Source organism: Ctenocephalides felis, unplaced genomic scaffold (assembly GCF_003426905.1).
Source record: "Ctenocephalides felis isolate EL2017-DRISC unplaced genomic scaffold, ASM342690v1 CF-g0.4_SCAFFOLD_00845, whole genome shotgun sequence".
Lineage (NCBI taxonomy): Eukaryota > Metazoa > Arthropoda > Insecta > Siphonaptera > Pulicidae > Ctenocephalides > Ctenocephalides felis.
Genome location: NW_020536999.1, coordinates 45,452,186 through 45,463,952, shown reverse-complemented (window position 1 = coordinate 45,463,952; position 11,767 = coordinate 45,452,186). Strand labels below are relative to the sequence as shown.

The following is an 11,767-nucleotide window of genomic DNA, read 5'->3' as shown; positions in this document are numbered from 1 at the left end:
TTTAAAAATATATGAAAAATTTGAATTTATTTAGTGATCTTCTTATCTCGATTTAGTGATCCGATCTTAGCGTATAAGAAATATTATTATTCCTCATAAAAATGGTATTTTTTATAAAATTATTTATAAAAACTCCTTGAGAGAGATTATTGCCATAGTATCTTATAAGTGCATTCAGAAATTTCAGTACTCTTTGCAATAATTATTATACAAATTATTTAAAATTTTATCTAAAATTTGGAATCTATTGAATTCTTTTTTATAAGAAAATCTGTCTATGGAATCTTGAATCTTCACATTATAAGAAATACTATTATTTATCCTTTTTATAAAATGGATTTTATAAAAATTCTTGGAAAAGACTGTATGCCATAGTATATCTATGAAATGATTTAGAATTTTACCCCCAATTATTTAAAAATGCATGTACAATTTATGTTTTTGTCTTCGTTTAATTATCCATCCTTGTGAAACCCCACAAATTTATATAAATGATTATTATTCAGCGAAAAATACTGTTTGAATTTTTTCACTTTAGTAATCGCAAAAAGATCGAAAGCGAAAATTTTATGTATCTTCACGTTTCAAAGTTTTTGAACATTTGACATACCTTGGAAAAATGCATGTATGTGTGTTTTTGTGTGTTGTATGAGCGGATACAAATTTTCGTCGAGGATTTGGGGAACACCGATCAACCGATTTGAATGTGGAATTTGAAACGAGGTGTGACTAGTTTTTAGCGAAGGCAGGTCCTAACAGTTCCGAATATATGGGGCTAAAAGTGCCAAAAACAATAACTCAGTTTTTAAGAGAACGGGGCGTCCGATTTTAATAATTCAAAAAACATTTTACTTTTATTGACAAAATGAACAACTGATTAAATTTGGGAAGGCAGGTTTAGCGGTTTCGGAGATCTATAAAAAAAAGTTAAAAAAGGCATTTTAAGCTCAAAAATTATCGTTATCAGATATTTTATGGAGATTTTAATAATGTGTATCAATTTTGTTTTCATTTCAATGGGTTTCGTAACATCCGTGTGTCCGTTAGACGGCGACGCGGCGCTTACGCGCTTCGATATCGTCTCTATGCAGCTAAACAGTGCGATTGCAAAATTTTCAAAATATTTTAAAGTAAAAAAAAAACATTTTTTTCGGAAAGTTTTTTGCCAAAAAAGTAAAAAATTTCTCAAAAATCTAATTTTTTTTTTTAAAGTTAAAACATATTTAAACTTTTTTTAAAAATTTAATTTTTGGTACGGGAAGTTTTTTCTAGTTCCAGCAATTTGCCTTAAGACTCGATGCTATCACCACTAGTTATCCAAATTATTTGGAATTTAATGTAAAATTCTGGGATCTTTCGAACTGCATTAGGTGGATATTTTTTAACTCCCGTAGGGAGTTATAGTAATCGCAAAAAATCGAAAATGAAAATTTTTACATATCTTTACCTTTCAGAGGTTTCTGAAAATTTTGGCATACCTTAGAAAAAATTGATGTATGTGTGTGTGTGTGTGTGTGTGTATGTGCGTGTATGTGTGTGTGTGCGGATACAAATTTTCGTCGACGATTTCGGGAACACGGATGAAGCGATTTGAACAATTCAAAAAACATTTTACTTGTATTTACAAGATGAAGAATTGATCAAATTGTCATGAAGGCAGGTCTAGCGGTTTCGGAGATCTAACAAAAAAAGTAAAAAAAAATGCCATTTGGCGGTCAAAATTGAACATTAGACATAGGCACATCAAATTATCAGATATTTTTTATAGAGATTTTAATAAGTATAAATTTGGTTTACATTCCTATGGGTTCCGTACCAAGTTTACGCGTTAGGCGGCGACGCGGCGCTTACGCGCTTCGATCTTTCGTCTTATGCAGTTAAAGCAGTAACGATTGCTTTGAAAAACAGTTCAGAATTTCCAAAAATATTCAAAACAGATGATTTAAGATAGAATGATTTAATATGGTTCGAAATTTTATTAAAGTTTCAAATCATTGATCAACTTTTATTGATTATTTGATTATTTTAATTACTCGAATTTTGGATTGCGGTACGGGAAGTTCCAGCAATTTGCCTTAAGGCACGATGCCTTAAGCTAGTTGCTTGTTGTCTTTGTTTAATCGTTCGTCCTTGCGAAACTCCACAAATTGCATTTAAAGCCTATCCCTCGTGAATGTTCTTACAATTTACACCCATCCTGTCACGGCATGGCTTGACAAAACGCACACTCACGCGTCTCATCGTCAGGAAATGCTGTGTTGTTATGTTCGATCGTTTTCATTTGAGAGCGCGCGCCGCCTCTTGCAATATAACTAAATAACCAGTTATTCACTCAAATACGCGCTCAGTTGACAACGAAATTTACTAACATTCCTTCAACATTATACAAAATTTACTGAACGAATAGCATAGCTGAAGATAAAATACAAATACCCAAAATATTCCCAGAACCGAGTGTCGGTGATAAGGCCAGACCTAAATATACATGAAGTGCTATTGTAATATATTTTAACTAGTGTTGTTTTGTGCTGATAAGTGTACTGTAACAGGGCGAGGGTAAAAATTATTTCTAATATAGGTGCATGTGTGTGTAAGTGCAAGTTGGATGCATCAAATGCATCATTATTTGTTCCTAAACTCTCTTGATGCATAATGTGAGCAGAATGATTATTGATTTTTGAGAGCATGTTCAATTGTACAAGAAAGTGCCTGTCACAGAAACGCACCTTGACAATATCGGTGTTTCATTATAGAAAATAAATTTTATTATGAATATAAAATTATGAACAAAGTAAGACCTACAGTTTTGATTGCAAAGTAAATTATCACAAAAAAATGAGAAAATAATTCACAAATGGCTATATTCTTAGTGAATATTAGTTATAACTAAATTTATTTAATCAGTAATTATAAGTATTTAAATTCTATTAAAATAATTAATTTTACTCAAATATTTTATGTTAAAAAGCGTTAAAATTATTCAATTCAGTACCTCTACGAATAATTATTATCCAAATTAATTAAAAAAATTTATCTAAAATTGGAATCTATTAAATTTCTTTTTATAAGAAATCTATATATGAAACCTATTGAATCTTCACGTATAAGAAATACTATTATTTATTCCTTTTATAAAATGATTTTATTTATAAAAATTCTTGGAAAAGACTGTAATGCCTTAGTATATATCTATTAAGTGTATTTAGAAATTTTCTTTCTAACGAATCTTTCTTTCTACGAATTGGATAAATAACATTTATATCAAAACTATTATATTTTGGTGGCTTTATAAAATCTATTTCATTATTGTTTTATTATATTTCAAGCTAACATTTTTTATAATGGAACCACTTTTCGTAGGGTTTCAATATTTTGGAATATTAAAATTACATTAAAATTATCTAGTTAGAACTAATATTATATAGTAATATAAGTATTTAAATTCCATAAAATTTTATCTATTTTTATTTTTATTTATTATATTTTTATCTATATCTTGTAAAAGCTTTAAACACTATTTCTTCTATTATTATTGTTAATTAACCAGTACCTCTACGAATTGGATAAATCACATTTATATCAAAACTATTATATTTTGGTGGCTTTATGAAATCTATTTAATTATTACAACATTGTTATATTGAAAATTCATTATTATTATTATTATTCCATTATTCCAAACTAATATTTTTTTTATAATCGAACCAATTTTCGTGGGCTTTTAATATTTTGGGATATTCTCTTATCGTTAGTCCATTTCATCAAAAGTATAATAATAAAAAATACATTAAAACTATCTAGTTAGAACTTATTAGTTCTAACTATAATTACTATCTATAAATATTTTTAAGAGTAATTATTAGTATTTAAATTCAAAATAAAAAAAATACTTTATAATATTATATATAACTTTATATATAGTATATAACATTATTTTATCCATACCTGGTAAAAAGCTTTAAAATTATTTGTTAATTGGCTAAATAAGAATATTATCAAATCTTTTATATTTTGGTGGCTTTATAAGATTTCTCTAATTATTGTTATATTAAAATATGTGTTAAATATAAATTGAATTGCGCCAAAACTATTAGTTATATCCTATCTAATATTGAAAATTAACATAAAATTAAGAGTGGTTGACCCATTAATAACAGTATATGGGTTGACCACTGGGTAGCCCCCCTTCAAAACACTATATCAAAGTTAAGATGTGCATCTGAATAACATTTATTTATTTATTTATTTATTAGATAAAATAAAAATATCAATTGAGTTAAAATAACTAATTTTCTTAATTCTCCTAAATACGCACATAAATTTTGTGTAAAACTATTTTAAAAGTGTATCTAATATATACGATTTGCCGATAAAATAAAATAACTGTTTAATACCGTATTCATTCACAAAAATTCTGTGAATCGTTTTTACACTGCAACTAAATCCCATGTGCTTCATAGAAAGTTTCCAAGGTTTCTAAACCCTAACGGTTTTATACCTGAGATCAGTTAGTTGTACAATTTCACATATTTCGAATGAGAAAACTTTCTTTACTGGCATTGTTTCAATAATTTAAATCATGTAACCGTCAAAAAAAATAAAAAGAACGACGTCAATTTTTTTTATTTAAAATTAATATTATTTGGTTCTATGAGTGAAAAAAATAGTTTTTGTTATATTAAGTTTTTCATATTGATTGAAATAATGTGTAACTAATGGTAACTGAATTAAAGGTGAGCTCATAACAGATAAAACCAGCTTCGTTTTAATAAATATCTTATTTTTGATTATTATATTATTTGAGCATGACGTGTCCCATAGACAGATTCCACTATGCATGTAGCTTCATTATCAAGTAATTGTTGTTAATATTGTTTGTTCATTCTATCTATTGTTCTCTTATATAGACACACATATGTGGATACATATGCATATGTTATTCAATAACGCAATAAATAACGTTTGCTTAACAAATTGAAACGTGTTGAATAGTACTTCTTCTAATGTAAGTACTTCTAATTAATGATTACGGAATAGCTCTCCTTTCTGATTTTAAACATATTTAAATGCAGTAATTCATATTTCGTATTCTATTTTATATTTATACAGGAGTAAAGTAAGTTAGAATGGATTCTCAAAAAAATGAATTTTCAAATTTTCCATATTTCGATAGGTTATACCTTTAAAAATAACATACCATAATTTCAAATCGATATCTTAAATAGTTTTTGAGTAACAGCCATTTAAAGAGTATATATATGGTATATAGCATAACGATCATTTTATCTTCAAACGCGTTTTTCTCGAAACAGCATTTTCCGAATTTGCTGCAGTGATTACTCAAAAACAAATGATCCGATCACTATCGATTTTTTTTTTACATGTTCTATATATAGTTCTCCGTAAAATGAACTATCGATTTTTCGATCGGATCATAAATCGAATTTTGGCAGTCCAAAAACGACCAAAATTTTGGGTAAAATTAGACTTTTTTTTTTAAAAACGCCGCTATTTTGTCAATTTTTGCAGCAGTGAAGGACCTTCTTTTTTCGCGCCTTTGGAGATCGACGATAACTTAAAGAATATTTAATTTATTTCTTCAAAAATTTTACGCTTTTTTTAGGCTTCAAAAACATGCGTAAATATATTCTAAAAATTGATTGAAAGAAAATGATTGGTATTTTTTTTTTAATATAAATTCCCAAAAATCACCTTTTTTTAGGCGGTTACACTAGTTGCGCCCCTTAACTTCTTGAAATATTTAAATAAATATTCAATATAACATTACTTAAAATGATTCTCCCTAGTGATAGTTAAAGTTCATAACTTGCATTTGCAACGTATTATTAAATGTTTAAATTAAATCAAGTTATATTAGATAAGCAATTACTGATGACTCCTAGTTAATTTAGCTTTTACAAGCGTTTTAAAACGGAATTACATTCTTATTTTGTTATTCCGCTATTGAAACTTTAACCTCGTGGTGTCATTGGCCTATGAAAACCGTAGATACAAATTAATTATTCACATCTTGAATATTGATTAATAGTTTGCAACAGAAATAAAATTATATGGTTCGTGATTTTAGTCTTTCCTGTAAGCTCTTACCTGATTATTCTGTGTAATTTGTCGTCGCTTCAAAATTTTAATTCTTATTACGGATTATTAAAGTTGTAATTCAAACTGTACAGTTTTACATATATTAACCCTTTCCACTCGCGAATTCCAAGCTTTATGAAGTTGGCATTCGAGTGGAAAGGGTTATTAGCACATAAATATATCAATCATGAAGTTTCTAGTAACAAAAATCTGTAATCATATTTCTATTTAGATAATAAAATCTGGGTAAAATTTTTCAATAAGTTGTAAATTTCTTTGTCGTATTAGTGTCGACCATGTGTCGACTATAAAATAATGAATATCGATGATTAGTTTGCAGTAGAAGTAAGATTTGATGGTTTTTTTTTATACAAATCTGATTTTTGTACGCCGATTCTCGTTGCTTCAAAATTTTAATTTGTAGATACAAGTTAATTATTCACACCTTGAATATTGATTAATATATAGTTTGCAATAGAAGTAAAATTATATGGTTCGTGATTTTAGACTTTGTTGTATAACTCTTACCTAATTATTCTGTGTAAATTGCCGTTGCTTCAAAATTTTAATTTTTATAACGGATTATTAAAGTTGTAATTCAAACTTTACAGTTTTATTAGTTATAAAAGTAGAGGTTATATATCAATAGAACATAAATATATTGATCGTGAATTTTGTAGATACAATATCTGTAAGACTAGACTTAGATAATAACATCCGACTAAAATTTTGCTACAAGTCTTAATGTGACTAATTGTCGTATAAATATACTGAATATTAATTATTAGTTTGCAGTAGAAATAAAATTTGTACAATAATCTGATTATTGTACTCCAATTGCCACTACTTCAAAATTTTAATTTATATTCAATGCATTATTGTACTAATTCAATCTATATAGTTTCTAATTTAGCATTTAATAATTATCGTGCATTTTTCTTAAAACACAGCGTATAATTCAATACCAAATAAAATATACTTTGAATAATGAAGTTTTTACTAATAATAATCTATAATCATCAAACTAAATCTTTTCTACAAGTTGTCTTCTGTCGTATTAGTTTGGAAAACAGTGATACAAGTTCTAGATAATCAATCCTAATTAACTGTAGTTCTCATTATTGCTTAAGTAATAATTACCCCCAAGGTAGAAAAAAATTTAATGTAATTCAATTTAGTTATCATTTGGTAACTAGATAAGATAAGAAACACTCAAATTTTATTTGTGATATGAGTAAAATTGTTGGAAATTCATTCTTAATATATTACTTTTATCAAAACTTCATATTAGTCACAAATTTTAACTTATAACCATCGATGTGTAATATATTAATGGAGTTTCTTTTGATCCAATGAAAAGTTTATTCAGAAATGTATATCAACTAGGTGTTAGTTGCATTTTGCCATAAGCAAGTTGCATGAATTTTCCGACAATAATATAAATAATCGACATAATCAATAATAAATTAAAATGAGCAACTTTTTAAATTGTGCCCATTATTCCAAACTAATATTTTTTTATAATCGACCATTTTTCGTAGCCTCTAATATTTTAGGATATTCCCTTTCGTTTCATCAAAATAGTCAAAAAAATAATAACTACGAAGAAACGGTTCGGCTCATCTTTTCAGGAAGACTACACAGCACATTTTCCTGGTACCATTCGAATAATTTTTGAATTTCAATCGGTTCAAGGCTTTTGGCGAATACGTTGATAAAAATTTTTGACTTTCTGACAAATTTAAAGAAACGGTCCGGCAGATAGTCCGGCATAAAACTAATCAACACGAGTATTTATCAAATTTCATCAAAAGGCTTTTGGAATCGTCGACGAAAGCTCAAATTTTGGTTCAAATGAATACACTTTTCCTTCTGGAGATTAAAAATAATTTAAATACATATATGTATATACTTGCCTCGAACTCTTTAGAATAAATCCTAAATCGTACTTTTATCTCTCAGCATTTTAATGCTATTTACTTAGTTAATGCTCAATGTGATATTCAATTTCTTGTTTTCTCTTATCATTTTTTTATCAATTTTCTAAAGTTATTTAGTATTATTTTTGCATTTACTATCGACTTGCGAATGCTACAGAAGTAGCTTATAGAAAGTGAATGTTCTATGAAATTCTTATTGTGCGCAATGTGAGTACTGCTTTCTAAATGTGAAATGCATCATAGATTCGAACTTGAACTATGTACTATTTAATCGTTTAAACACTCAGATAGATGATAGAAAGTACAGATAAATTTGTATTCAATAAATTTTACAGCAAGTTAATTTGTTTAAAACATTATTACCAAAGAAAGAAAACTTCAACTATGTACTATTTAATTCTTTAAATAATCAGTTAGTTGTTAAAGTACAAAACAAAATTTGAATTAACTTTTAAATTTTACAGTACGTGAGTTTTTAAAAAATTAACCATAATATTTTTATATGAGCCTTTTAAAATTATTTTTGGCAGATTTTTGCATTAGATTTCTATATGATTAACATATATACTTTTGTTTTAGGCTTTATTAGAAAAAATGTCTAAAAAGAAGGGGTCATCACTTGCTTGGAAAATCACAAAGGTTTTCTTATTAGTATTTTTGATGGCAGGATTGGTTGTGGCTTATGATATTTCAACATATAAGTCCTTTGAAAGTAAGTATAAAAATTAAAATAACAAAAGCTGTACTTTTGTTTCTATGGATTTTTATTACTATGAAATTATACATTACAAATTAAATTAAATTATCAACTAAATTTTTTGCAATAAATGGATAGTTGTCAATTTTTATTTATTATTTCAGCTAGTATACATGGTCAAGTTTTAACGAAAACAGGTCTGTTACCAATAGCAGAAAAAGCTGGTGATCGATTTTTAGTTTACTCAGCAAGAGGCTACAAATGGGCTGAACGTAATCTTCCTGAATATTATAATCAGACAGCTGTTATTGCTCAACCTTATTTAAAACTAGCAAGTGATGCACTTATTAGTGGGCGTAATGTTGTGGTTGATCTCTATGGAAATGTTAATGATTACGTACGAGAGAAAACTCCCGTTGTAGTAAATGCTGTGAGTATATTAGAAGTATTATGAGTATTGAAGGTTGAGCTAAAAATTTAGGAAATGGTTTATATTTTTCTCCATTATATACTTATTTAAATTATAATGTGATTCAATTTATTGCTTGACTAAACCATATAATGCATTTGTCTTTGAATGTTACAATTATTTCAATACATATTTTTATTCCTATAGATTTTTTGGTTCTGATAGTTTTAGTTTATTTAGGATCATAGATAAAGAAGTTTAGGATCTAACTTCATCGATTTAAATCATAAATCGAAATTGATTTTATAATAAATTAGACAAAATTTTAGTTTCAGATGAAAATATTTATATTTTCAATGTTTGTTTTAATTTATTTAAAAATATTATTTATGGAAAGAGTTTTTTAATAAGAATTTGCAATTGCTCTATTTTTTTTTTATAAAGCTGATATATTTCTTATTTTGCTCAATAAATTTTCAATGTTCAGAGATCAAAATTTTTAAATATATATTAATTATTGAAAGATTGATTTTATTTTTTCTTTTAATCATAGATAAACGAGTATGCACCTGGTCTTCTGGACACAATTCAGAAACACTCCGTTAATACATGGTCAACAGTTAGTGGTTTCTGTGTGCAATACATTGATGTAGGCCGTGATTATTTGAAGACTAAAGTATTTGTGTAAGTAGAGTTTCATCATTTCATTTATACACATTAGTTACAAGATCTATATTTTAAATATAAAATAGAATTGCTATAAAATCAAATTATTATTTTCTGTAGTGGACAATTATCTCCTGAAAACTTGCACAAAGTTACATTGGAAGCATTTAATACAACACAACAATACGCATCACAGTATTATAGCTGGCTATATGAAAAAGTTGATGCATACTCAAAACTGAAATAATTTATTTCAAGTATTATTGTATTTCAAGTAAAATTTAATCATTGCATGTTAACTCATGCAATGAATTATGTTTATAATTTATTAATTATTGTGTAATTTGTTGTAAAGATTTTATAATACAATATGTAATGTACAAAGTAATCATTGTTTTATCTATATCGCACTTTCTAAGAATAACTTGTTGATTAAAATAAATGTTTATTTATTTCAGCGTATAAAATAATTACATAAAAGAAGGTGAAACATCACAGAATTGAATTCCTTAAATATGTCCATGTTAATTGGTGAGAAAATTTTGACTAATCAAATCAATAATTGATTTTTAAATTAACTCAAGAATTATATTTAAATATTTCTTAATTAGCAATTTCAAGTGCTTCTAAAGGAAACCATTTTGAACTTTCCAAGGCATCCCACAAATTTCTATCTCGTTCGATTATTTCTCTATTCATACCTTCAACATCTACAGTAACTTTATGATCTGAAATAAAAATAAAGTGAATTTAGAAAAATAAAATAAATAACAAAGGGAATAAAGAATATTTATGTAATGTTTATACCAATTAAAGCAAGTTCATCTTCAGCTGGGTCAGGTGGTGGAGCTTCTTGAACGTATGATGTTGGAACTGGTGTTTCAGTTGATGAATAAGTGCTCTCGGTAGTAGTTTGTGAGTCATAATAATTATTTTGCGAAGACCAAGCAGCTGAATAATTTTGCCAGTATGTAGAAGGATCATAATATTGTGTGTAATCTTGCTGTTAACAGAAACAAAATAATAGCATTATTACATTGGTCAAAGCAAAAATTTTACATTTTAAAAAGTGGAAATATAATGTTCAAAATAAAATGATGTAATATTCTTACAGCAGCAGTTGTAGTATATGTTGATGGGGTTGTAGTAGTAGTAGTTGTTGTTACAGTTCCTTTTGGTTTAGGAACTGCATTACAAATTTTCAAGGCTTTTGTTCCAAGACCAATATATCCATTCATTGCATACAGAGCATTTTTTTGTTCATCTTCACTTCCAAATCTGACAAAGCCGTACCCTTTACTAAAGCCAGATGCATCCAATATGACTAAAATAACAAATACATAGTTAAGTATCTATTATATTTATGCAACTGTTTAATAAAATAATATATGGTACCTTTTGCTGTTTTAATCGAATTATACTTTGATGAAAAAGTTCTATAAAGATTATAATCGTCCACATCTGAGCTTAAATCGCCTACCCAAACCGAGAACTCTCGTTCCGAAGTTGATAATCTTCCTCCCTGGGTGCTGGCATTATTTAATCTGAATCGTACTACAGGATTTGTACCAGGAATTGGTTTTCCATTTAATTTATGCATGGCATCAATTGCTGTTTCATCAGTTGCAAAATGAACAAAACAATATCCAGCAGGCTCACCGGAGTATTTGTTTCTCATTATTTTTACATTTTGCGGATGCTCGCCCATTTTTTGAAAGGCTGTCATGACGAAGCTTTCAGTCATGTAGGGCTCCAACTAAATAGATTATATTAGGTAGTTTAATAAAAACTAGTTGAAAAACATAAAAGTGATAGCAAAACTTACGCTTCCCATCCACAATTGACAATGAATCATTTTGAATTATTTGTTATTTCTAGTACACTCCTGAAATGCGTAAATAAATAATATTTACTTTAAAATAATACAAATATATTTATAAAAAATATTTTAATGTT

General features: G+C 27.2%; 2 protein-coding genes across 2 annotated transcripts; one reads left to right on the top strand and one right to left on the bottom strand.

The window, feature by feature from the left end:
- The first annotated feature begins 2,504 nt into the window (after nucleotides 1-2,504).
- Nucleotides 2,505-10,058, top strand: LOC113383847 (transmembrane protein 214-A-like). Its single transcript, XM_026622068.1, has 5 exons — nucleotides 2,505-2,556; nucleotides 8,620-8,751; nucleotides 8,901-9,166; nucleotides 9,699-9,829; nucleotides 9,932-10,058. Exons 2-5 carry the CDS (start codon nucleotides 8,634-8,636, stop codon nucleotides 10,056-10,058), a joined length of 642 nt encoding a protein of 213 aa, XP_026477853.1. The 5' UTR covers nucleotides 2,505-2,556; nucleotides 8,620-8,633.
- A 356-nt stretch (nucleotides 10,059-10,414) lies between these two features.
- On the bottom strand, nucleotides 10,415-11,731 carry LOC113383831 (tRNA selenocysteine 1-associated protein 1-like). Its single transcript, XM_026622067.1, has 5 exons — nucleotides 11,637-11,731; nucleotides 11,207-11,567; nucleotides 10,924-11,135; nucleotides 10,619-10,814; nucleotides 10,415-10,539 (listed from the first exon to the last, which is right to left on the bottom strand). Exons 1-5 carry the CDS (start codon nucleotides 11,664-11,666, stop codon nucleotides 10,415-10,417), a joined length of 924 nt encoding a protein of 307 aa, XP_026477852.1. The 5' UTR covers nucleotides 11,667-11,731.
- Nucleotides 11,732-11,767: the final 36 nt, after the last annotated feature.